This window comes from Malus sylvestris, chromosome 1 (genome assembly GCF_916048215.2).
Source record: "Malus sylvestris chromosome 1, drMalSylv7.2, whole genome shotgun sequence".
Lineage (NCBI taxonomy): Eukaryota > Viridiplantae > Streptophyta > Magnoliopsida > Rosales > Rosaceae > Malus > Malus sylvestris.
Window position 1 is genome coordinate 14800031 of NC_062260.1, and position 26733 is coordinate 14826763.

The following is a 26733-nucleotide window of genomic DNA, read 5'->3' on the forward strand; positions in this document are numbered from 1 at the left end:
CAAGATCAAGCCTCGACGGCCCTTGAAGAAAGTGTTCAACAAATCCACACAATTGTTCATCCTAAGATCAAGCCCCGACGGCCTTTTTGGATCAACAACATCACCAAATCCACATAACTGTTCATCCTAAGATCAAGCCCCAACGGCCTTTTGGATCAACAACATCAACAAATCCACACAATTGTTCATCCTAAGATCAAGCCCCCACGGCCCTTTGGATTAATAACATCAACAAATCCACACAACTGTTCATCCTAAGATCAAGCCCCGACGACCCTTTTGGATCAACAACATCACCAAATCCACATAACTGTTCATCCTAAGATCAAGCCCCAACGGCCCTTTGGATCAACAACATCAATAAATCCACACAACTGTTCATCCCAAGATCAAGCCCCGACGGCCCTTGGATTAACAATCATCCATCTTCAAGATCAAGCCCCAAAGGCCCTTGAAGAACTTCCACCAATTCAAGATCAAGCCCCGACGGCCCTTGGATCAACAACATCAACAAATCCACACATCCAACCGTTCTTCAAGATCAAGCCCAAAAGCCCTTGAAGATCCGTTCATCACCGTTATTCAAGATCAAACCTTAACTGCCCTTGAAGAAACACTCATCCTCAAGATCAAGCCCCAACGGCTCCTTGAAGATCCGCCCAAATCCACCTTCAAAGATCAAGCCCACGGCCCCTTGAAGAAACTTCCAACAGTTCATCCAAGATCAAGCCTCGACGACCCTTGGATTAACGAAACATCCACAAATCAACACCTTACGGAGATCGAATCAGAGGATCAAATTTGAGAGAGATTGTAACCCAAAATCATCAAACACAAATATTATTTTGTGCACGTTGTTCTGGTCTCTTTCGTTTCAGGAATTTTCCGTGTTCACAGATATTTTAAAGCGTCATTTAATAATCATTTCATTTTTCGTTTGAATTTTTTTTTGTTTTGACAAATAACAGATTTGTACATTGTACGTTCCTTTTTTTTTTCCTTTGATCTTTTCTCTCATTTACAATGACATTCCATTCCTTTTTCTTTTACTCATATTTTTTTTTTGAACGGCATTCCTTAGTGTACAAATTGTGTAGAAAACGTTTACATTCAAAGAAAAAAAAATGATTCTATATAGCTTGAGTTTGTAATCCATTTTCTTGACCACTCCATTTTTTCGGATCACCTAGTTCTTCTCCCGTCCATTGCCGCATTCTTTCTGAGGCTTGTTCTACCTGCAATTTAATTTCAATTAAGTGTTTTATTTTACCACAAAGTATGGATTATAAATTCATAACCATATTAATTTGCGTTATGTTTAATTAAATTTGATGGTAGGAAAAAGCATTAATACTTTACCTCTTTGTTCCAATTAGTATTGTAAACGATGTACAGGAGGATCAGTGTCTGCAATAATGTCCCAAATATCATACCAATCCAAATTCCCTACAAAAACAACGCTCGTTATTTTCATCATGAAAAGAAAAATGTGTTTCAGCATGTTAATTAATCATAGTTTTTTATTGTTACTTTATGCTAATCATTAGTTGAAAGGTTTGAACTATTAAGTTTCTTAAACTTTTGTTAGTGACAACTTTGGTTACCTCCACTCTCAAACTTGTACGGTAACCCAGAAGAAACCCTAGAGGTAGCCCAACAATATAATAACAAAACAAATTTATGTAAGCCACCAAAGCTTGCCAACCTCCTCCAACAGCAACACCTGTGAAATTTGTATTGTTATAACCTCAAGGGTTTCGATGATTTGATAATATCGTAGTCTTATATTAAACTGTCTGATAAGAGAAAATTAAGTTTACCAGATATAACTGGTTGAACACTATTGAGGAGCATTGTAACACTGAGTAGGAAGGCTAAACGAGAGACGGCTTGTTGCATCTCTTTGCTTTCAGTAAAGATGATGGCAAAATGATCCTTGGCTGCCAAGATAACCAGTGCAAAAATCATCCCAATGAGGAGAGACTCAAGGATGGTGATAATGACTGAGTATTTTGCAGCTCTAGGATGTGCTGATCCAAGCTCATTGGAGACACGAACGCTGCAAGGAAGTAAAATTGGAGGAGGTGTACTCCAAGGAGCTAATAAGAAAGAGTAATCCTCAGAACAATGGAATTGGATTCCATCCGGATCCATTTTATGGGGATCCTAATCCCCACATCCCCACATCTTAACCATTCATCGTGTATCATGCGGTCATAAATCATTTAATTTTTTTATTTAAAATTAAACACAAATAGCATCTGATGGAAACTGACCACAAGATATACGATAAACGGTAAGGATGTGGGAATCCCTAGGATCCTCACAAAATGGATTTGGAGAGGATCCCTTTCCCAGAACAATGACATTGACTAATTACATAATATGATAGTTGATGTATCATTTATAGTTTAACCACATACATATAATTATAAGGAAAACTAATGAAAATGGCTTGAAAACTTTGAGTTTTAATGATAAGGACAAAATAAAGGGTAAAGTGAATAGTACCAGGATTGACTTTTTTAGTGTAAAAATGTGGTTTTTCGTTAAAGTGAACAGTACCAGATGCTTTTCGTTAAAGTTCCCATAATTATAACTATCACATCACTTGGTCAGCTAATGGAGTACTTACGGTTTTTAATACGAAATTAAGAATTAGCAGCAAAAAGTGTAAGTTCCTTACCTTATTGCTGCATTGATCCCAATAAACAACATGCCTTCCCATCCATTCACATTCATGCTGAAACAGAAAATCAAACACAAATCAGAATAAAATGATTTCGTATCAATTAATATCGAAACCTAACGTACATATTATTGTGGAGGGAGGAACATTGTAGTCAATTTTTACGGTAAAAGAACAAAGGGTTTTGTTACCAGATTGAAAGGGAGCCAACTGCAATAACAGGATCGTCAAGGTGTCCAGTGAGAACAATTATGGTCATGAAATACCAAATCTCCAAGCAAAGCATGACAGCTGAAGCAATAGAGAGTTTTGCAAAAGACCACAATTCCTTGAAGGCCAGCCATGACAACCCCTTCCAGCCGTCAGTACACCAACCGACTATATAAACCACCTGAGCCAATGCCATCCCCCAGGCTGAGATATCATACGCTGCAGCGGCACCGCCAGTTCCCCACCCGAAAACTTTTATGAAGAGAAAAAGGATTCCTATGTGTGCTATCAGAGAGATGAAACCAATCCATGCAAGAACTCCAACCTTGCTCTGTGCCTGCAAGAACTTCTGAGTTGGGAAGTTGATGGCAAGGGAAAACATTTGAGGGATGGTTTGGATGGAGAATTTCCCGGCTAGGTCTGCAATGTCATCCTCTTGGCCTAGGAGTTTTAGGACTGGCGCGGAGTAGATGTAAAGTGGTAGTATAGCAATGCAGGCAGCGAAAAGGATTATCCACGAGCGCTGCATGTACACCCCTAGCATGTCTACTTGCCCAGCACCAAATGCCTGCCCACATAGTGTTTCAAGTGCACTTGCCATACCAAGCTGCAAGTTCAACCACATTCATTGTTTAGTTTTAACCATTGAATTATAGTGTATGTATGTATGTATATATGTGTGTGTGTGTGTGTGTGTGTGTGTGTGTGCGTGTTGTGTGTGCGTGTAGCGATGTTCTGATGCAATCTAACTGACGGGGAGGAGAATTTGAATTTAGGTATAGAGGGTGACACAATGCCTACCCAACCCGGCTATGCTCAGGTCTGAAAAAACTAGTATATCTGATTCACTTGTAGTTATCAAATAAATACTTCTCATGAAAACCCTAAAACTCTAAACATCTACCTTCTTAATTAAACCATGAAAATCCTTTAGATTATTTCGTTGCGAATCATGTACGTACTTGACACACATTCAGATCGCTAAATCTTGTGGTGCAAGTATTGTAAGACCGTTTGTATGCATAACACTACTTAATCATCGTGAATGAATACGAATGCACAACAAAATAGGAACATTGAGTATGAAAATCCTTTGGGAAATTGCAATGCAAGGAGAAGAAGCTAACCAGGAAGCCAAACGAAAAATTGGAAATGACAGAGAGAGAAATTGCAACGGCAGAGAGCTCCACATTTCCTATATGCCCAACAAAGATGTTTGTGAAGGAGTTGACACCGTAGTTGCACAATATGTTAAAGGCAATTGGCCCTGCAATTGACCAAAGCTTTGTGGTCTCTACAAAACATATGCTCTTGGCATCCTGGAAGGTGTGAATTACCGGATAATCTCCGTCACTGGAGCCAATGAACGCGGGAGGAGCATGGTGGAGTTCTGCAGGTTCAAGGGATGAGACTGCGTCATCCACTCCATCAATCATCAATGTTGGACTTTGTAGCACTGCTGAAGATGATCCAGCAGAGGCCTCCGCCTTAACTGGTACATTTTCTTCCGGGGTACCTATTTTCGCAAACTTTTAAATCAACCCTTTGAATCTTTTTTTTTTTTTTTTTTTTTTTGCTTCACCTTCGGAAGCTTGGGATTAAAGAAAACTCAGGAGATTCTGATTTCTTTGTGTTTCTTCTTGTTTTATTTAATTTCGATTTTTTTGTTCTGGCGAAGTAATCTTAAGAATGCTGCTAATATAGCTATAATTTAGGCACGCCATACAAAGATATCAACCTCGCATAAAAAAGATGACCGAGTCTTAGATTGTAGTGCAGTTTTCAGTTATTATTTCTTCAGAATTTTGGTTGTAATTGCCTTGAACCGTTTGGGTACAACAACTCAAGTCACTTGCATATAAACTTTGTACCAATATACAAAATATTAAATCAAGGACAAAGACAGTGCAAATGACACTTTACCATAGGGGCGAAAAACAAAAATGTTTATGCATTATGATGTGGGTTCGATTCCTACTAAATGTTGTTGTTTGTAAAACTCATCTATGACCCAACATATTCTGAATTGAGAGACCGTTTGTGGGAATGATCTTGCAATAATGACCTAAAAACTGCTTGGTTTAAATTATGAAAAAAATTATGAGATGTATATGTAGGCATTGAAATTTTGAAAATTTCGTGTTTACATAAACATACCAAAGGTTAGTGCCATCTATGCAAAACCTTTTAACATGTTTGGGAAGATTTTTTGTTTGTTTTTTTATTTCATGACAGTTATGACAATTCCAGAGTTGCCATACCAATCTAGTTATTAAGATCTTTCCTGTTTTTTGATTTTTTTTTTTCAGTTCCCTATATGGTTATTAAAGGACAGATTAGTAATTAAGAAATTGGCAAAAATGGGTAGGATGAGCACAATGGAAGGTGATAACGGCACTCATTATTATTCTTCTTCTTATTAACTACATATTACATCAAATCTCATTAAAATCAAATGTTAACTAAATCAATTAATTAAATAGAGATAACTAGGGGTGGATTTTTTTGTCAAATTGCCATGTCAACCGAATTGCCAACCGTGCCATACCGATTTTGTGCCAAATTTTTTGTACCAATCGGTAATTGTATGGTATTGTACCGTACCGAAATTTCATGGTACGGTATTGGTAATGGATATCATTACCACGGTATTACCGTATCATACTGAAAATACAATATAATATATCATTTATAAACTATATAATAGATAATTATATAACACATATTTATAATATTCCAATAATTTGAAAATAAAACCCTACTTATATTAGCATTGTTGTTGGTGACTTTGATCTCTTGAAATTGTGGAAATCAAACACAAAAGAGTTCCTAATTCTTTCACAAATAGCCAAAATATCTTTGTAACCCCCACTTCTACTGTTGCTAGTGAAAATGCATTTAGCCTAGGGAGGAGGGTTGTGGACCCTTTTAGGGTATCATTGACTCCTAAAATGATGGAGGCACTAGTGCGTACTAGTGGTTGGTTTAAGGCAAATGAAGTAAACTTCTACAATGAATCAACAGAAGATATGCTTCAATTTTACAAGGAAATGGAAGAAGAGAAAACAAGAAAGATATGCTTTAATTTTTTTTAGTAAATTTGTTATTATATGGTTTTCAACTTTAATTCTTCTTGCTACTAATTAATATGTTTTCTTTGTTTGTAATGTAGGCTTGACACAAACTCTTCTACAAGTTCAATGCCTCCTCCAAAAGCTTCGACATCTCAAGCTTGAATAATTGATCAATGAATTCTCCTTTTTGAAGTTTACTTCCAATTTTCATTTGGTTTGAAACTTTAATTTCTATTTGGATTGTTAACTTCTATTTGGATTGTAAGCTTAATTTTCATGATGAATATTGATGCATTATTTGAATTATTATGTATGTGAATTGTGAATGATGAATAATAGATGAATTTATTCTATAATGTATGAGATAAAGGTAAAAAAAAGTTTTGCCCTTGAATTAGGTTAAAAAAAAACAAAAACAGATTTTGTCCCAAAACAAAATGGCAATTACCATTGCCATACCATGCCAACCGAACTTTTGGCAATACCGAACTTCGGTATACCGAAAGTTTGGTATGGTAATGGTAATAGATTTTACCAAAGCGAAAGTTTGGTACGGCAATTGGTACGGCAATTGGTACAAGGGTTTTGGTACGGCAATTGGTACAAGGGTTTTGGTACGGTAACCGTACCGAACCCACCCCTAGTTAACACGATGGTGGCGAGAAGAAGGTTGAAATGCATCTGTAAATCTTCTCGGCCTCCAAAATGGTGAACTGCCTGTTGGTCTTTTAAAGGGAACCCATGTTTTTAACCGTTGGATTAAATTTCAAGAGTCCGGATCACTTGATTTGGTGAATTTAGTAGAAAAGATCCCGGAGAGGATATCTTTCCGATTAGTAATCCACTATTTTTTCGAAATTTAATAAAAAATAATAAAACAAAATAAAAGTTAATTGTCGCATCCGCATGTGGAAAGAAATAGTTTTAATAATTACAATTGGTAAATGATCATGAAGTATTAGAAAAGAATTCCATGACCTTGTGGAAAGGAAAAGGCATCATCATTTGCAAAAAGGTAAAAGTAAGGCGACATGACAGGGCGGAATATCTCCCTGCATATCCACCCACCTACCTGGCCAGAGGTAATGTCAAACATGAAATCACTGAAATGTGAGACCTACAAATATACTTGTCCTTCATGTCGATATAATGTCCCACAAAGGCATCCAATGACATTTCTCCTCCTCTGCCCACAAATTCTGATACTGCCTATATGCCTGTGTAATATGCATACAGAAACATATTCACAAAACAACATCTCCCAAACCATTCACCAAGAAATACAAACGGGAAGATTTCATGAACGGAAAACTCCGCTTCGGCTGACGGAAGTAAAGTGCCTTTTACTCGTTTCAAGAAACTGCTTCCCGGATGCAATAGGACAAGTCTTATTCTCTTGGCAGCACATTCTCCCCTTTCCCATTGAACTCTTAGAAATAAAATCTTGTCCAGTCAACTCATAGGCTCCGGTTGGGAGTATTTGATTGTCAGTATACACCGTACTTGTAGCTGCTGTACTTAAGAGGGAAAGATTGTACCTGTGACAAATCCAGTAACTTTCACTGGTCTCGAGTACCCAGCTATAATCGCTACGATGGCTAATGCAGTTAAACCTGCAAGTACAAAACCCCAGTGAATCTTTCAAAAATTGTCTTAAATACGACCCTGGATCCATACCCTAACAGCATTCCTAAAAGGCAGAGCATATTAACAAAAGAAGCATGAAACCTATGGTGACAGATATCAATTTTAAAAATTGAGGGATAAAACACATACCATCTTTAATGTTGTCCTTGTCAGTCCGATGGCGGAGCCTGGGATGTTTATTTTCTTTTTCTGAGGGAAAGATGAAGAAGCTCGCAAAGACTATCGTAGAAGTAGAAAGGCAAGTATCGGCAGCTTGCTTGTGCCAGCCTCCTTGAGGCAATTTAACCAACAGTTTGGTTCATTGTGAAGGGCAACTAGAACTGCCATAGCAGAAAATCCATCAATAATCTTTCAATAATAATTCAAGTTGAAATCAAGTGACGATAAAATACGAAGGGGCAACTGAAAATCTAAATTCATCTAAACTATAAACAAGAACCATGCAATAGTCAAACAGATTGCTTTACCACCTCTACTTGATTAATCTGGCACAATCTGACGAACTCATGTTAAGTAATAGTTGAGGAACAATGTTGAGTGTGCAAACAGTAGATTAACCAGAGATATATGACCAAAGCGTGTTAAGTAATAGTCAATAAACAATTTTGTCGTAGTGAATGAGAGAGCAGTGACTTTGGGATTCTTAATCGTCGCAGACTTGGCAGTCCTGACTCTCCTGAGCTATCTTTCAAGTCAAAACTTTTGTGGAATAGAAATGCAATAATACAGAACGGAAAGCATCAGACAGAGCATATAGGCAACGAGGTATGCATGTTGATGGAGACTACGGAGTAATATTTATCTATATACACTTCAGTTAAATCAATTTATATAAACCTAGGTGACTTATATGTACCTGAATTCATATGAGCAGTGTTGACATCTGGCAGTTGGGGGCTACTACCTCTGAAGAAAATCAATGGCAACGTATGCTATAGACATTGAAGAGAACCATGGCACCATTCCAGCTAGAACATGGCAAGGCACCAAAACCAGTAAGGTATTGCGTAATTAACCATTAGCTATATGAGTCTGCATTTAAAACAAAATTGACATTTTAAACAAATCACTCATAGCATGATAATCGACATAAAAAGAAAACACTGAAAGAACCTTACTTGTGACTCAACCAAGCCCAAATAAACGCTAAAGCTAAGGACTATTCAAACCATATATTTATAAATCCAACAACACTTCAAACAACATTAGATATTTGGCCACAATCCATCACTATTACATTTACACCAGATACTCCTTCCCAAACCATATATGAAGCGAATGAATCAATCAAATGCTTAAATGGGTTACTAAGAAAAAAAAAATACCCATTGTGAAGAAGGGCAGAAAACACAACTGGCTTGGAATGCTGTTAGGCTTGGTCGGTAAAGCCCACTGAACTTCTTTGGTTATCATCCACAATCTCAGTCACTAGGGAAGAGCCATTACCAATAGACGATTCTGAACAACCACTAGATAATCTTGTATTGTAACCAGAGAAGTCGCTGCCATTAGATAACCCAATTCCCGAATCAGCCTTTACCCCGCAAAAAGACTCCCCTGAAACCAGTGCTTGCAACAATTTGGGTGCTGGAGGAACAGTCACTTCCACCAGCCCTTCCAACATTTTCACTACCATCCCCATGGTAGGCCGCATTGCCTCGGCATCCTGTATGCACCACACTGCCACCATTGCAGCACGCTCTGCCTCCTCAATATTATATGTGCATCCGAGCCTATTGTCAATAACTTCCCTTACATTGCCCTCAATTATTTTCTGTGCCGCCCGTGGAGGAAAGAACAAACTGTCAGTTGTTTCACTTGCACCCTCTCTTCCACCTACAGATTGGCGCGCCTCCACATTTCTGCGGCCTGCAAGTAATTCTATTAGTGTCATTCCATAGCTGTATACATCGGCTTTCGTGGTGATTGCCACACCAGATATCCACTCTGGCGCCATATAACCCCTGGTGCCCCTCATTGTGGCTAATACCCGACTAAAGTCCCGTACAACTAGCTTTGCCAACCCAAAATCTGACACCTTTGCAGTGCAAGAACTATCAAGCAAAATGTTTTCTGGTTTGATATCACAATGGATTATGCACTCTCTACACTCCTCATGTAAATATGCAATGCCTCTTGCCATACCAACTGCTATCCGAAATCTAACATCCCAACTCAAATTTGGACCATCTTGACGTAGGTACACACTAAGAGCACCATTTGGCATGTAATCATAAACCAAAAGTCTATGGGAATTTTCTGAGCAGAAGCCTCTAAGTCTGACAAGATTGACATGTTGAATGTTCCCAATCGTGCAAACTTCCGCTTGGAATTCTTTCTGTCCACCACCTGGCCTATCTAAGCGCTTCACTGCAACAATAGTAGAATCTGATAACTCCCCGTGGAAAACAGCTCCAAATCCACCATGCCCAAGTTTGTCTGAAAAACCCCGAGTTGCAGTGTCAAGTTCTTTATAAGAAAATACCTTCAAATTAAAGGTTGACATAAGCTGAACCTTTTCTTTTTCTCTCTTCTTCTTCTCTCTTACCTTAATAAAAATCACCACCACGGCCGCTACAAAGCCCAAAATTACAATTGACCCAACAATGCTAGCACTCAAAACAACACGAATTGGCACCTTCTTCTCCAATCTCGTTGCACTTTTTTGCACCCTTAAATAGAAATCATTAACAAATCCACTTTCGGAGCTCAAATTTTGCAAATTCGAGAGAGACCCGTTATACACTCTACAGATGCCAGTAATGTTATCGTAGTCCACACCTATACAAGTACATAAAAGCAAGCATATGTCCTGACAATCGTCAAAGTCAGTTCTATAAGGCTTACTATAACTTCCAACATATCTCACAACACCAACCTTGTCAAACCTATCATCCCTCCGACCACAAGCCACTCCCTCATTATACACCCGGCGGCAACCCCCCGAGTAGTCCCCTAAGTTCCAACTAGACTCATCCACCGGCTGAAAACCGGAGTCACACTCACATGGCCTAGGTGTTTCACCATTGCAAACCCCAAAAGGCCCACACATACCAAACACTCTGCACTTTTTCTCAGGCTGAAACCAAAACGTGTTCCAGGTCTGGGTTGCCCAAGTGAACTGCCTGAGCTGACCCGAAGGGTCCATCTGGAACCGGGTCAGCGGCGGGTCCAACCGGCCATCCAGCGGCGACTCAGTGAACCCGAACGACGCCGTTGGCGTGAATGGGTCGATAAAATGGAACTTATATATGTAAGGCACCGTCATTTGAGGCACATTAGCGAAGGCATTACCGGTCCAATTCCCAGTTGTCCAATAAGATGCAGTACCATTAAAAACGAGCTCAAACTCACCATACTCCGGCGGTCTCAGCCGCAAAGAATACAAACCCGGCGAAGGGTCTATGTAGCTCCGCCAACACGTAAGCCCTCGCTCGCTCGTCAGGTTCATCCCCGGAAGCCACGTGTCAGTCGGGTAATCGAAGCTCTGCCACGCGACGGTGCCTCCCTGGGTAAGCAAAACCAGATTGCCATTCTCCAAAAGCTCGACACTAACGCCGATCCCCGCGTTCGTGCTCGACCACACGATTGAGTTACCGGATTCTTTGACCACCAACCGACCCGACCCGGTGATTTCCAAGCTCGAGGAGGTGAGATTATTGACGGCTCGGCCCCGGTTCGCGACCCAGACGTAAGTCGGGACCGGAATCAGAGCATACCAAATGCCCAAGTACCATTTGGGACTTTCGTTGTTGGTGGAGAAGAAGCCGAGCTCAAAGGTCCGGTTGGGGCTCGAGAGCGTCGCGTTCCCAAAGATTACAACTTCGCTGTTCCTCGCCATTGGGTACTGTAAATTCGGGAGCGTCGCCGTCGCGGGTACGGGAGACCCGTTTGTGCTGCGCGTGGGGGAGTCAGGAAAGTCGGGGACTTTGGCTCTGGTGTAGAACTGGGATTCGATTCGGGGTGACAATTCGTCAACGGGGATGGCGTTTGTGGGTTTTAGAAGAAGGGCTTGGAGTAGAAGAAGGAGAAGAGAAATGGGCAGCATGGAAGAAGCCATGGCGGGTGGCGGCGACGGCGGCCGTGGTGAAATTTCATTCATTTTGTTTCAGTATTGCAAGTGTTTGGTTTCCGGGAAAACATTATCCGGGAAAAAAAGGGCAATGGTGCTATTGATGGCTGAAGCCTCAATTCACTGAAAAAGCACCGACTTGTTTTTGGTCAGAGAGACAGAGAGAGATTATGGAAATCCGTAAAAGCTGCCAACGCACAAGGGGAAAAAGGTCTGACAAAAAATATATTTAAATAAATATATATTTTTTAGATAAACCTGAGATTCCACTTCAATGCTAGGAGCATAAATGGTCGGGCTTCCAGAAATCCCAATAGAAATAAGAATAATGTTGATTTGCAAATCTGATTTAAAAATAATAGTTTAAACTAATTCAGGTTATTCAGTAATTGTATAATGAAATCATTTAGTATTATGATCTAATAGTATTCTTAATAATATTCTTCTTCATTTGTAAGTGAAATATCTTAGGTTTGATTCTCTCCAAATGCGAATTTGAACCATATTATTGTTAGTCCATTGTGAGGCCAAGACTACCGATTTTCCCTTAGGGTAGATAATATCATTTGTTTTAAAAAAATGATCGTACAATTTTTCTCAAAAAGGATCAAGACGTGTACGTAAAATTACCGAAATACCTTATTGTTCTTGCTCTTTTACATTGAGTGTTTATTTATGTAAGGGGAATTAAAGGTAATTTTCTTTATTTTTTTACACACAAAAAAAGTTAATTATGCTTTGAATTATTACTCCTAATTTACGATCGGGATATGAGTTGCATATGTGAGACAATGAGAGGAGTAAATTATATAGATTCTTTTTTTTTTTACTGGGATGTGATTTACAAGCTTTCTTAAGCACATCACATTTGTCCAAGAAATAAGGTAAAAGAGAAATTGCGTACAAAAAAGAGAGATGTTATTGCCTTTTTAATCCTCAGTTGATTGGTCAGAAAATTTTGTATTATGTAATTCAGTTGAAATTTGATTACATGCTTACTAATTACTTATTTAGAATGAAAATTAAAATTATATAATTCTCGATTTCTTATGTGTTTACTAACATATAAACATTTTTAAAAAAAACTGAGAATAACTATGTTTGTTCTACAAGACACGAGAGTATGATTCAACATGTAATTAGTGGGCGCCAAAATAATCACACTCCCAAAAAAATGCATTACTTACTCCTATATATCCTTTGAAATTCTCCTGGCTATCTTATATTTGTAGGAAAATAAATATAAGTCGAAGTAGCTTCACGAAAGGGACAAGAAAATCACTCTTGTAGTGGAGGGTATTTTGGTAAAATAATTGGTCAGAAAAGGTAATGGTGGGGGACAAATGTTCTCTTAAGTCCACTCACGCTGGAGGTCATCTCTTTTTCAAGTTTCAAAGTTTCAACAGAGAAACGGAAGATATCCAATAAAGAGAATTTTAAATTGGAAATTAAATATTGACAAAAAAAAAAGGAAATTAAATAATAAGTTACATATGGAAAAAAAGAAATTAAAAATAAGGAGAGTGGGGACCAAGAATTAGGGGAGGGTTGGATGCCAACAGATCTAAATATTCATAATTTTCCTTTTTGATAAATATTCGAATTTTTTATTTCCTAAGAATAATAAAATATGAATGAACAAGACAAAAGGAGTACGAGGATTCTAAGAATCAATTCATCTTAATCATTCATCATATATCGTGTAGTCAATTTTCATTAAGCATTATTTGTGTTGATTTTAAATAAAAATTTTAAATAATTTTTGAACACATAATGACTCATGAAGGAATAAGAAGAAAAAACTAATGAAAATTGCTTGAAAACTTTGAATTTTAGCCATAAAGACAATATAAAGGATAAAGTAAATAGTATTAGGTTTAATTTTTTAATATAAAAATATAATTTTTCATTAACGTAAACAGTACCTCGAAATTTTCGTTAAAACTCAATAAGATGAATTGATTTTTAAGATCTCACCAACAATATCGGATAAAATCCTATTCCACAAAGTAGTCTTTTCGTCCTGTCCTTGTCCATGTGCTGCGCATGCCTTGGAAAAATCTTTGAATTTTGAGATTCTATTTTTTTGCTTTTTTAAATTTGTCTTATTAATCATCACGCTAATGATGACCTAATTTTAAAGGTTAAGAATTAAGTGGTCCAGCCATCATTCCGTTTTCTTCAAATTGAACACGTAACCTATGTCGTTAAGTATTAAAGATGGAGTGTTTATTCAAAGATTAAGAATATGTAATAAGGTTATGCTTCACTTGTGATTGATTTTGATACGCTATCTGTTACTTAAGTTTTAAAGTTTAAGCGCCCGTGGGAGCTTGAGTAATTTAGTGTTATCTTTTCAAAAGACGTTCAATCATCTGAGCTGTCATCCAATAATTAATTTTGTTTAAAACTTTTAGACCATCTCCAATTATTTGGTTAAAACTTGAACTTTAGGTTTTAAATTTCCCCAAACTTACTCAATAGTTGACTCTAAAATAAGTTTCGAGTTAAAACTGGTTTTTAGGGCAACTATCGGCCAAGATTCAGCCTAAGTTAAAGATCCTAGCCCACAGTGCGCATAGATGCGCCTAGAATAGAGGAGGTCGCACAAACTTGACGCGCCCAACATGCGAGCGCTGATAGGAAGTGGGGCCTACCCTGACAAGGTTGTTGTCCACCCAGAACGCGCCCAATGGAATTAAAACTTATTGATAAATCTAATTTTCTGGATTAAAAATTTAGGTTTAACTGTCACATCCCCGCCTAGGCCCCTAGCACATCCTGGGCTAGACTCCGTCGTAATACGATATTATCCACTTTGCATCTCGACCACGCCCTCACGGTTTTGTTTCTGGGAACTTACACAAGAACTTCCCAGTGGGTCACCCATCATGAGATTGCTCTCGCGCGAACTTGCTTAACTTTGGAGTTCTGATTAAACCTGAAGCCAGTGAGCTCCCAAAAAGTCTCGTGCGATGGAAATATACATATAAGACTTATAAGATCCTCACCCATGAATTGGTCTTACGAGAGGGGTCTCCCAAGAATCCATGAAGCTAATCGTTTGGAACTGCCAGGGTATCGAGGGTGACCTGACAATTGACAATTTGCTGGAACAGAACCGGCGTCATACCCCCGACATAGTGATCCTGCTTGAAACAAAAAACAAAAGCAGTCGCTATGAGTTTCTGAAAAGAAGGTTAGATATGAATTTTATGTTCGCTGTGGAGCCAAAAGGCATCGGTGGCGGACTCTGTGTCCTCTGGAAAGATGAGTCACAAATCATGCTTGTAAAATCAGAGGAGTTCATGATTGAAGTCAAGGTTTGGGATGCAACCATCAACCACCACTGGAGACTTTTTGCCATTTACGCCAGTACGGATGAACGGAGACGAATGGAGCAATGGAAGAATCTCAGCAAAAGGATCAACTATGATGATAACCATTGCCTCCTCATTGGTGATTTCAACAACATCTTGTGCAACGATGAGAAGGAAGGCGGCAACACAAGGTCTATCTCCAGTTTGAGGGACTTCAGAGATTTCGTGGCGAGGAACGAGCTTCTGGACTTGGGTTTTGAAGGCTACCCATTCACTTGGAGGAACAATCGCGACTCACTTCCCATCCAACAGAGGTTGGATCGCGGGCTTGCTACCCCAGGTTGGTCCGATCTCTACCCTGACACCACAATCAAGCACGTCACCCTCGACGGATCTGATCACGTAATGCTGATCCTCTTCACTGAAAAAATGAGGGTGTGGAGAGGACGGAAATTCGCCTTTGACTCACGGTGGAGCAAAATGGAAGACTGTCGCGACCGTGTGTCCAGAGACTGGAGATGTATTTCGGGAGGCTCCCATGCCTTTCGTTTATGTGAAAAAATGAAAACACTAAGAAGGAGCTTAAAGGAGTGGTATAGAGGCAGGGGTAGAAACTCTAAAAAGGCTATTGACCAACTGAAGGTGGAGATCCGGAGGGCTTATGAGTCCAATCAGTTTGCTTCCGACCAGATAAAGATAAAGGAGAAAGAATTACGAGCTGCTCACAAGGAAGAAGAAGCCTACTGGAAATTGAAATCCAAAATTCAATGGTTAAAAGAGGGTGAAAAGAACACTAAATTCTTTCATGCACAAACTGTGAGAAGAAGAAAGCACAATAAGATCAAAGGGCTGGAGGACCATCACGGAGTTTGGCACGAGGATGAAAAGGAAATCTGTGATATTGCTTCTTCCTACTTTACTGGCTTGTTTCAATCCTCTAGGCCGAGTCATATTGGAGAGATAACGGAGTGCATGGAGAATAGAGTTAGTAATGATGACAACCGGCTTCTGACGGCTCCGATCACAGACAGTGAAATTATGGAGGCAGCCTTCCAAATTCCACCTACGAAAGCCCCGGGGCCCGACGGCTTCACCGGATGTTTCTATAAGGATCATTGGGAGACTGTGGGTAAGGATGTGACTTTGGTTGTCAATGCCTTCTGGCATTCGGGGAAACTGTTGAGGAAGCTAAACCACACCAATTTGGTTCTCATCCCAAAGGTGAAATGTCCAAAGAGTATGGCGCAATTCAGGCCTATTGCGCTATGCAACGTTATTTATAAGATCATTGCCAAGATATTGACTAACAGGCTAAAGTCTGTGATGCCGAAAATAATTGGAGAATATCAATCCGCTTTCGTTGCTGGGAAACAAATACAAGACAACATCCTAGTGGTGCATGAAATTCTTCACTCTCTGCTTCACCAAAAGAAAGGGAACCAAGAAGGAATGGCCATAAAGTTGGACATGGCCAAAGCGTACGACTGGGTGGAATGGAACTTCATTCTTTCCATGATGGTCAAATTGGGTTTTGCGCCTATGTTCTGCGATCGTATAAAGGAATACATCTCTTCTGTCTCCTTCAGTATTCTCATTAATGGTTCTCCGACGGGCCATATCCATCCTGAGATGGGGCTTCGACAAGGTGACCCACTATCCCCTTTTCTGTTTCTCTTATGTACCGAAGGATTCTCTTCGCTAATCAGAAGAAGCATGGAACGCGGATCCCTACACGGTATCAAGCTGACACCAAGTGGTAACCCCCCTATCCCACCTCTTCTTTGCGGATGACTCTGTGCTTTTTGGGCACGCCATTGTGGAGGAGGCTCAAGGGATGGTGGATGTTCTGAATGTTTATGCAAATGGCTCGGGGCAGAACATAAATCTGGACAAGAGCTCTCTTTTCTTTGGATCCACAACATCGAAAAGAAATAAGAAGAAAATTGGGGAAACTTTGGGCATCCACTGTAGGATGGGCTTTGAGAAATACCTAGGGCTACAATCTGATTTTGGCATGTCCAAAAAAGTAGTGTTTGCTGAGGTCCGGGATAAGATTGAGGCTAGACTAGCGGGATGGTCTGAGCAGTTCCTGTCCCATGCCGGCAAAGAGGTCCTCGTTAAGGCGGTGGCCATGGCACTGCCCAACTACGCCATGAGTTGTTTTAAGCTCCCCATCGGGGTTTGCAGGGATGTGGGGAGGGCTATACGGAATTATTGGTGGAGAGGAAATGACCAAAAAAAGGGAGTTCACTGGATCTCATAGGATCGATTAATGAGGCACAAAAAGTTGGGCGGACTTGGCTTTAAAGACATACAATGTTTCAATCTTGCTTTCCTGGCTAAGATCGGTTGGAGAATTATCCAGAACCCGTCGTCTCTCTTAGCCTCTGTGCTAAGAGAAAAATACTTCCCGGAGAAAACCTTTAGGGAGGCAGGAAAGGGTAAAAACACATCGTGGGGATGGAAAGGTATCTTCGAAGCTCGAAGGGTGCTTCAACATGGAATCAGGTGGCGGGTGGGAGATGGCACTAAGATTAACATCCGGGACGACCCGTGGTTCCCGAAACCCACCACCTTTTTGGTAAAGCCGAGAGACTGCCTGCAAGAAACTATGGTTAGTGATTTGATTGAGCCCAACTCCAGGTCATGGAAGAGTGAAGTCATCCTGCAAGGCTTCAGTTCGGAGGATACAAAACACATACTTAGCATCCCCTTAAGTAAATTTGGCTGCTGTGATAGACTTGTGTGGCACCACACCGTCGACGGAAGCTACTCGGTTAAAACCGGTTACGGGGTTGCTGTTAGTTTACTGGAGAACGGAGCTTTGGGAAAAAAAGGGCGAGGAGTCCCTAGCATGCACCATAACACCAATCAGGTTTGGAAAGGTATTTGGAACCTTCAAGTTCCCAACAAAATCAAGTTCTTCATATGGAGATGCTGTAATAATGCCTTTGCTGTTCGTCACAATCTAAAAAGACGATATATGCGGATCGACAATGTCTGCGGGGTATGCAACTTGGTTGACGAATCTGAAAATCACCTATTTTTTAGATGTGACCTCAGCCACCGCCTCTGGTTTTGTTCCCCACTACATCTCAACTCCATTGAATTGATCGGTGCTGATTTTTTAGATAGCTGGAATATCTTCTGCACTAGTATTAAAGATAGAGAGGACGCAGAGGCTATCATGCAAGAATTTGCGTTTGGGCTTTGGCGGATATGGAAAAACAGAAATGATGTGGTGTTCAAAGGGTCACACTGCCAACCAAATGAAATCCTAACTGTTTGGAGGAAGAACATCGGTGAGTACAGGGAAGCTATGAATCATGGTTCTCTGGATGAGGGTGCAGTATGGCCCCTAAAATCTCCTCTGATGATGCCTGTTCTCTGGGAAAAGCCGCAGTTTGGAACTTTCAAGCTCAATACCGACGCGTCCTGGTGCAGTGCGTCCTTCAGAGCCGGAGCGGGATGGGTTATTAGAGATTTCACTGGCATTCTCCATGCGGCGGAAGGCTCGGGCACCAACACTTTCCACTGCGCGGCTGCTGCAGAGGCACATGCTATCCGTACAGGTTTGCAATACTGTACTGAATACGGATTTGAGAATGTCTTTGTGGAAGCAGATGCAAAAACTGTCATTCTGATGATCAATAAGGGGACTGCCCCTAACTGTAGCTTTGAATGCATTCTTGGCGATATTGAGGTACTAGCCCGAAGACTAACGTCTGTGACGTTTGGCTTTGTGCTTAGGGAGCGAAATCGTGCCGCTCACTCTGTGGCTAAGTTTGTCTTTAAGGAAGGCAAGGACTTTGTCTAGGACCATGTTGGCCCTGAATTTTTGTTTAATGTTCTTGCGCAGGATGTAAACATTTCCATTCGTATTTAATATATCTCTATCTTTGAATAAAAAATAAAAAAAACACGAAATATGGTGTTTTTATTTCTGGTGTTTGGAAACAACGAGAATGACAATTCTTTATCTGAACATCAACACAATATCATGTCTCGAAAGCATTAATACAAAAGTTTAATAATTGATATGGTTTATTGTAAATGTAAAATTCTCGCATTCAAGCACTTGCAGTTTTGTGCTCGATTTTTTTTTTTTTAAATTTTCAATATTGCTTGTATAAAAAAGAAAAAGCTTGTTATATATTGGGGACAAGTACGTTTTACTAGTAGACAAGTCCTTGTTTTCACAATAACCAAGTGATAGAAGGTTTCCAAATGTTTCCCTTTGTGATAACAAAAGGCTCACTTTGTGCCTCTCTTGCATGCCACCAGCTCATCTTTAATCTGCATTGTATATACGCAGGTACGCTTTTTCTCAATTCTTGGAAGTTCAAGCAGACAGTTCAACAAAAATTAAGCTGAAAGCAAGGGTTTCGAAATTCTAATTCGAGTTCGAACTCATACGGTACACCGTACCGTTTGACTTGGAGGCCAAAAGTACAATGTCGCCTCATGTTATAGCACGACTGCATGAGGAGAAAGATTAGTATATCATCAATGCACAGTGAGACACCTCCTAATTTGTTTTCCACTTTTTGTTTTCAGTTTGCATTTTGTGTCCCTTTCAACATCCACTTCCACATCTCTCCCACCATTTTACCTCTCCCCTTCTTCCTATTTTCTCCTCTTTATCTCAAACGAAAAAACAAAAACGAAATGATTATCAACGAGGCCCTTAATTTCCCAAATGTATATAAGATCAACTTTGTGTGGTATACTTTTCAGGACTAGATTTCTTCATCATTGCATGCTTTTATACATGAAACAATTTTTCTAAATCAGATCCACCCACAAAGTAAAAGAGATGTGATTTACACAAATTACAAATTTAAGGACTGCAGTGTATGATCAAATCCTGCAGCAGACAGCAACAAATGGGCAGCAGAAGGATTCCTACAACAAACTAAGAGATATGTACATAGCGGAACTGTTGTTACCTTGGTTCCACAGGAAGACCTTGTTCTTAACCTCTTGGTTGCTCCACTTTAAACCTAGAGGCCTGTCTGAGAATTTGAATCAAGCCATAAACATAGGGAAAGAGACGTTGCCGCCATCAACTGACCCGCTAATACAGCTAACTAAAGAGATTCGGTGCAATCTTCAATTTGAGCATGACCGAAATTATAAATGAATCTGCAGGCCACACATCCCTGGAAAGTTTCGAAAGAAAGAGCTACTGTCGGTCTAGAGTCTACTGAGTTGGCAATCTCTGACTTCGAGCAGCAAATAAACTTTGATTTTACAAAAGAACGAGCTACAAACTACAAGGTTTGGTCAACTGCCAGTTCCTGAAATATCAGAGGAGAAACTTTAAATTGCAAGCATAAGGGCTTTAAATACCACATATGACAAACTCAGACAGATTTGATGACTCAATAATTAGCACCTAGGGTTCATCCAGTCAACAATTAACTAGGCTCACCCTTACGATTGTAACCGTTCCGTAATCATCATTCCACCAAAAATCAGGTGCATCAGTAATTTCTACTCTTCTTTTACCTTCTTCATTGGTGAAATGACTTCCTGTACAAGCATTGTTGACAGATGAATACCAAAGGCACTATCTAGAAAAACGAACTCCTTTCCATGACAATCTGATGAAAAATATATAATAACTGCACGTATCACTTATTTTAAAAGGCAAACCTGATCACATATAGGACAGGCATCACTTCTTTCCATCCACTCAAGGATACACGAGAGGTGATAGTGGTGTTTGCATTTTGTGATAAACCTTGGATTCTCGGTTTCATACTCTGCGAGTGGAGAAACAAGATTAATAATTAGCTACCCGCAGTAAAAAATAGCAAAGTGATGCAAAAAGGGATTTTCTCTTCTATTGATGGTAAAGTACCTTCGAGACAGATAGGACAAACATCCTCGTCTTCTTTTTCTAAACCATGAGGTTCATTTGATTTGGAAAGTCCTAACTTCTTCGGTGAGATATCCAAAGAACCTTCTTGAACTTTGCAGTCTGATTCCCCAAGATCTCCACAAGTAGCGGAAGTATCAAAACTACTGCAGCTAATTGTTTCCCTGGCAGAATCAGAATCTGTTGATCCAAAGACCATATCATATGGCAAAGGTGGAGGAGGGGGTCTGTAAGTGTCAGGTATTGATGATTCCAAATCCCAACAAACCAGAAGTCCTGCACTGATTGCGGAGGCTGTGACATCATGAGATCTTAACGACTCTTGCTCTTCCAAAACCGGAGGACACTGAAGAAAAGAGTTTTAAGAAAAGAAAGAAAAATAACTAAGAATGAAATCTTAATGCATATATAGTAAACCAATACAATAGCAAAAACAAGCAACTCTCCTAATAACATGTGATAAAATTATTTCCACCATAAGCCCGAAACAGTTAGGTACTCAATGAAAAGCAAACTATAATAACAAAAGAGACGTTAGAGTGAGAAGGGAAATACACAGACATAGATATATACAGGTGCTCCATGCAGTTGCACACGAGCTTTTCTGGAAGAACAGCAACAACCTCCCATTCTCTGCAGTTATTCTTGTTATGCACCCAACACAAGTGTAGACAGGGGCATTGCTTTCTGTTATTTAGCATCATAGGCGACAAAGTCAATTTCTATAGATTCAAAATAATTAAAATGTTACTATGAGTTAAGAAGATTACATACTACAACATTAAAAGGATATTAAGTTACTAAAACATAAAAGAAGCCACAACAAAGTGCTTGAAATATTTAATTAACCTTCGCAAAGAGGCAGGAATAAGAAATAAGAGTTTACAGGTGGTAAATGTGGTCTCAAACAGGCAGAAACATGTAAACTGCAAAATTATCGACCAGCCAACAAAATAGTCGGTAAATTATGAAGAGACGATGTGATTAGCTTTTCAGACTGTGCAAAACTGATAGTTTCATGATCCCAAAATTTTTAAATGGGACTTTATGTTGTTAATTGCAATCAAATAAGAACTGCAACTATAAAAGAAAAGGGGTTATCACAAACACCCATCTGTTAAATTCTCAGCCATTCCACATTCACCGAAGTATGACATTTAACTTGAAGTGCTTAATGCTCATGCTTATGGGGGACTAAGGTGACATGTTTTTCTGTATGCAAACTATAATTACTAGAGAAATCTATAACACAGGACAGACAAATATTGGTGTCAGTTTTCTGGAACTAAAAGCTCCCGCCCACAATGCCATCACTCCAGAAAGCTAATCCTATGAATTAAAGCGACTAAAACCACGATACATATGAAATTTTTCTAAGCATGCAGTACTAGAAATTAGTGATGGTGTTGCACTTTGAATTCGAGTGCTTAAAGCATCTTCCGTTTTTGTATGTTACATATGCAATCACTAGCATTTGAACCTAATTTTAAAGTATTTTTAGCATGAGAACAAAAGTACAACCTCTAGAATCCCCAATATGCTTCCTCTGCTAAAAGGAACAAAAGAAGCACAAAGCCTGTGAGACCCTCTTCAATTCCAAATACTCATTCAACTCTCACAATGCTTTTCTACTCAGCAATTAAGACAAACAAAAACCCCAATTGAAAAAAAGTGAAAAATCACTCGAAACAAAACAGTGAAACCCCAAAAAAAAAACAGAAAATAGCAAACAAGAAACCCAATTGAATAAAAGGCTGCAAACCCACAAATCCAGTCAAAACCCAGATGCAAATTTCACAAAATTAAGAAACCCAAACAAGAAAATTAGTTCTTGCACACAAAAACAAGCACACCCAGATAAATAATTAATCAAAATTTGCGAGCTTTAAACGAAAAAAGCAAAGCTTTTACCTGTGGAAACTGGAAAGATAGCGTTTTGTGGAAAGAAGTATCCAGTCGGTGAAAGAAGGAAATTAAAGAATCGCTTTTGGCTTTTGTGGGAAGTTGCTTTCTGCGTTTGCACAGTATGCGCTCCACTCTCATATGAGTCATATCCCTCTCTCTCGCCTCGCGTCCGCTGATGCTGATGCTCTGGCTGTGTAGTGCACGTCTCTATTAACCACTTGTTACTCTAAATTATAATTATTTAATTTAATTGATTGGTTAAGTTTGTGATTAACCACTTAGTTCATACGTGGTTCTTGCATTTATGGTTATGGAGTTGAAGGATGACGTGGTATGGTTGGATAATGAATTTCTTATCGTTCAGATCGGTTACGCTGATTGGATTGGAAATTGTCATCCCTAGTGGAAAGTGGGGTTTTCCATTGGGTTAAATCGGTTTTTGAGGAAAATAACAAAGTTTAGAAAGTGCAACTCTAAAGGACTTACATAAATGAGTTATACGCACAACGACATTTTGTTCTAATAACACAATGTCATGTATGTATAACTGGAATGTCATATAGTGATAAACTCGTTTCATGCAAATTGCTCTCCGAAACCTCAATACATTACACTTTGTTTACATTACTTTTCATGTGAGTGAAATTTTTTTTTCTAAGCTTATAGTACATTATGTTCGTATCTACGGTTAATTTGGTATGTTTTCTTAAATAGCCGTCAAATATTCGAACTTGAAGTATTTAACAAACCATAAAAATGATAAAATTATTTTTGTTGAACAACATGACAATTTTAGACATGAGTGAGTAGATTTTAATAATTACTTAACACAAACTTGTATAAGTCTCGTTGAAATAGACATGTCGGTGAAGATGCGGACTACCTGCATCTGGACAGAAAGACCTATGAAGCTTCATTGTTCCCTGGGATTGTCTTTAGGCCTTTTCTAAGCAGCTTAGGTGGAAGGCGAAGAAGGCCCCTTCCAGGGGAGCCCGAGCCATCAATGAGATACTACTTTTGAAGAACTAGAATTCTAACCTTGTGTCAAGACTTATGGATTAAGGGACAGTCTCAAGTAGAAAAGTTTAATCATTACTTAACACAAACTTGTATAAATCACTAAACACTACAATCTAGTAGTATTTATTTTTATCTGTAAGAATGAGAAGTTTTAAGTTCAAATCTTATGAATAATGAGTTTGATACCAACTTATTTCTTTATCCGTTAATGCAAATATATCGTTATATAAATAAAGGAAAAATTAGTTTCCGGTCCCTAGTTTCTAATGTTTATTGACTAAGACCTTATCAGTTTTTAGATTTTGATCAAAGTCTCTAGCATTAATATATTAATGAATTACATGTAAGTTACATAATTTTTTTGAAAAAAAATTAGTAATTGATTTAGAGTTTTAATACTCACATCCTTATTAAACTTCTAAATAATTTTCCATTCAAACATTTCTCAAACATAAAAAATAAAATTAGAATAAGTTTGTACCCATTAAATTTTTATAAAAAAAAATCAATTTTTTAATCTTATATGTATTCATTCTTAAATATACCAATTTGTTAAAACTATACCCTTTTTTAATTTAAAATGTACCCATTATTTATATAAAATTTCATTCAATCTTTTCTCTAATCCATTTTTTAAACTTATATGGGTTTATTCTATTTTATTGATTTGAGAATATATTTATGTCAAGTTTAATAGAAGAAATTTAATAATGTTATTATGTCTAATATCTTTTTTTTGTGCTTTTGAAAAACGTACCCATGCTTTAGTAATTGTTTAGTTAGCTTTGATGAATGTACCCATACGCACACACATAAAATATATTAGAGAGTATATGTCATAGCCCGTCCGGACTTACTTCTATCGATGATGTAAAATGACGGTTTTATCCTTAGATGTTGAAATTGTAGTGTGTGTGTGACATACTTTGGGACTTAGATGTTATGTTCTTTGGGTGGTTGGTGACCACATGGAACACACACACACACACACACACAACTCTCCCTCTCTCTTCTCTTCCGTGCTCTCTCCCTCGGACTCACACACTCTCTCTCTCCTTCCCTCACGTACGGACGAACACCAAACTCACATTTCATGCACGGATCGACGTTAAGAAGGTAAGATTTGAACTCCTTGCATGTCCCTGAATTCATATATGCTATTTTTAGGACCTGAAAACCCCAAAAACCCCGAGAACTCTAACCTCCGATTTGGTGCACTGTTCATGCACACGTAAATGTGAAGGTTTCAGGTGATTTGAAGCTTGTAGGAAGCTTTAAAACATCCCTACGAAGCTCGGAGAAGAAAAACCAAGCGATTTGGACGTCGGGATCGTCAGTTTCAAGCTTGGCCGGTTTTTCTCTAAATTCTCCGGTGAGATCTCGTGGGATTTAGGTCCTAAAACTGGTATGGGTTTGTTCTACTTGTCCTAAGGTTCATTTTGACATTTAATTCGTGAAATTTGGTTGAAAATTGAGTGAGATATCAAGGTTTTAAGTTTTACCCAGTTTCCGACGTCGGCGACAGTTGATGGAGTTCTGAGGTTAAGGATGACGGAATATTCCGTCAACTTTGACGGAATATTCCAACCGCGTTAGTTAATTTTAACAGTTTCCGTTACTATTTAACGAAATATTCCTAACTGCGTCACTGTTGTCGTTGGTGTGATAGGCATGTGCCCGCGCTTGGGTGGCGCGTCTGGCTGTGCCTTGGCCGGTGCGTGGCGGTGCGTGGGTGGTCGGAAAATTTTTCTAAAACTATAGGGATGTTCATGGAGTTGTGTAGATCACATTGGTATATTCAAACACCGCATTTAAGCATTGTATGAGAAGTTATTAGCTAGTTTTGTCTATGTGCTTTAAATAACGTTTATTCAGTTAATTCGCATATAAGTGAGACTTATCCTGAGAACAAGCACAGTCAAGGGCGACTCGGGGGCTACGAACCTTCGACATACCAGTGAGTGGGCTTTTGGTTTTCAATATATATTTATATGCTTGATATTTCCCATAAAATGTGTTTAAATGAAAGTATGCCTTGAATGCCATGCATATAAAGTTATATTTCGTATATAAATTAGTATATGATGCATATATATATATATATATGATTGTGGTGCTGTGGACGCTCAGGTAAGTACCAGGTGAGTTATGTTTTGTTATGAGAATTAATGATTAATGGCATGTGATTGAATAATGTTGAGCTCATAAAACTGCACATAGGATGATTGTGATTTAGCCAAAGATATATGGCACATGCCTGTTATTGATGTCACCTCCTGCACCATATGCTCACATTGGATCCAATTTAGGTGTACAGTTCTGTCGTACAGACCATCATAGGTGGTTCCGACTCGTAGGTGACTAGCGATTTATGGCCCAACTATTATGAGAGGGTAGTATTGAGCATAATTATATTACACCCAGCATTGTCATATAGACATTTTTATTAGTTTCGACTTTTGTGCAGTATAGTGCCGTATAGGTTATTGTAGTGACTCCGGCTAGATGGACTATTGTGTTATGATTTCAGCCGTACAGACTTCCTCAGGGGTTCCAGCTAATATGTTATATTTCCATGAAAATATTCTCACCTGAATTACTTACTATGTTATATCTTGGCATGACATACTTATTGTTATGAATATGTGAAGCATGATTTGAATTGATATATTTAAATATATATTTACGCATATGCTATATTCTATTTCTGGGAAAAGTATACATGTTTTACGGTGAGAGGTTAGAACTGTTGATAAATGAAATGGTTTTGTAAAACATTTGTTTTTGCCCACTCACATTTTCTGTTTTGCACCCCTTTAAGTTTTAGGTAAGCTTGCTGTTGGTGGCCTTGAGGACTTCGGCGGTTCTGACATAATAAAATAATTGTAGGACATCTTAAGGTACTGTATAAT

General features: G+C 38.8%; 4 protein-coding genes across 9 annotated transcripts; 1 reads left to right on the forward strand and 3 right to left on the reverse strand.

Annotated features, from left to right (window-relative positions):
• Nucleotides 1–801: 801 nt before the first annotated feature.
• Nucleotides 802–4533, reverse strand: LOC126632164 (protein DETOXIFICATION 34-like). Its single transcript, XM_050302414.1, has 7 exons — nucleotides 4027–4533; nucleotides 2881–3506; nucleotides 2687–2743; nucleotides 1821–2059; nucleotides 1605–1723; nucleotides 1360–1446; nucleotides 802–1235 (listed from the first exon to the last, which is right to left on the reverse strand). Exons 1-7 carry the CDS (start codon nucleotides 4333–4335, stop codon nucleotides 1131–1133), a joined length of 1542 nt encoding a protein of 513 aa, XP_050158371.1. The 5' UTR covers nucleotides 4336–4533; the 3' UTR covers nucleotides 802–1130.
• Nucleotides 4534–6846: 2313 nt separating this feature from the next.
• LOC126627948 (G-type lectin S-receptor-like serine/threonine-protein kinase SD2-2) lies at nucleotides 6847–11898 on the reverse strand. 2 transcript variants are annotated; one of them, XM_050297536.1, is made up of 4 exons: nucleotides 8946–11898; nucleotides 8477–8588; nucleotides 7750–7940; nucleotides 6847–7586 (listed from the first exon to the last, which is right to left on the reverse strand). In XM_050297536.1, the coding sequence occupies exon 1, from the start codon at nucleotides 11720–11722 to the stop codon at nucleotides 8990–8992; it is 2733 nt and encodes a 910-aa protein (XP_050153493.1). In that variant the 5' UTR covers nucleotides 11723–11898; the 3' UTR covers nucleotides 6847–7586; nucleotides 7750–7940; nucleotides 8477–8588; nucleotides 8946–8989. The 2 variants fall into 2 exon arrangements, with proteins under 2 accessions (XP_050153493.1, XP_050153486.1); XM_050297529.1 differs by having other exon boundaries at nucleotides 8477–8652.
• A 4948-nt stretch (nucleotides 11899–16846) lies between these two features.
• Nucleotides 16847–17275, forward strand: LOC126613822 (uncharacterized). The gene has a single exon (XM_050281429.1). The coding sequence runs from the start codon at nucleotides 16847–16849 to the stop codon at nucleotides 17273–17275; it is 429 nt and encodes a 142-aa protein (XP_050137386.1).
• A 2467-nt stretch (nucleotides 17276–19742) lies between these two features.
• On the reverse strand, nucleotides 19743–22974 carry LOC126628564 (probable E3 ubiquitin-protein ligase RHB1A). 5 transcript variants are annotated; one of them, XR_007625471.1, is made up of 6 exons: nucleotides 22808–22974; nucleotides 21458–21583; nucleotides 20879–21242; nucleotides 20671–20780; nucleotides 20447–20547; nucleotides 19743–20312 (listed from the first exon to the last, which is right to left on the reverse strand). XR_007625471.1 is itself a non-coding variant. In XM_050298321.1 (5 exons), exons 2-5 carry the CDS (start codon nucleotides 21524–21526, stop codon nucleotides 20286–20288), a joined length of 570 nt encoding a protein of 189 aa, XP_050154278.1. In that variant the 5' UTR covers nucleotides 21527–21583; nucleotides 22808–22974; the 3' UTR covers nucleotides 19743–20285. The 5 variants fall into 5 exon arrangements, 1 of the variants encoding a protein (XP_050154278.1); XR_007625479.1 differs by having other exon boundaries at nucleotides 21458–21618; nucleotides 22808–22971; XR_007625476.1 differs by lacking the exon at nucleotides 22808–22974 and adding an exon at nucleotides 22418–22790.
• Between the last annotated feature and the right edge of the window lie 3759 nt (nucleotides 22975–26733).

What these genes read in the sequence shown, in the direction of transcription:
- LOC126632164 (XM_050302414.1), bottom strand. Translation starts at nt 4,335, where the DNA reads ATGATTGATGGAGTGGATGACGCAGTCTCATCCCTTGAACCTGCAGAA. An exon ending in GTTGGCTCCCTTTCAATCTG is followed by an intron (nt 2,744 to 2,880) that starts GTAACAAAACCC and finishes TTTCTGTTTCAG; the next exon opens with CATGAATGTGAATGGATGGG. An exon ending in TGTTCAACCAGTTATATCTG is followed by an intron (nt 1,724 to 1,820) that starts GTAAACTTAATT and finishes CAAATTTCACAG; the next exon opens with GTGTTGCTGTTGGAGGAGGT.
- LOC126627948 (XM_050297536.1), bottom strand. Translation starts at nt 11,722, where the DNA reads ATGAATGAAATTTCACCACGGCCGCCGTCGCCGCCACCCGCCATGGCT.
- LOC126613822 (XM_050281429.1), top strand. Translation starts at nt 16,847, where the DNA reads ATGGTGGATGTTCTGAATGTTTATGCAAATGGCTCGGGGCAGAACATA.
- LOC126628564 (XM_050298321.1), bottom strand. Translation starts at nt 21,526, where the DNA reads ATGGGAGGTTGTTGCTGTTCTTCCAGAAAAGCTCGTGTGCAACTGCAT. An exon ending in GAGCACCTGTATATATCTAT is followed by an intron (nt 21,243 to 21,457) that starts GTCTGTGTATTT and finishes TCTTTTCTTCAG; the next exon opens with TGTCCTCCGGTTTTGGAAGA. An exon ending in CCTGTCCTATATGTGATCAG is followed by an intron (nt 20,313 to 20,670) that starts GTTTGCCTTTTA and finishes CTGATATTTCAG; the next exon opens with GAACTGGCAGTTGACCAAAC.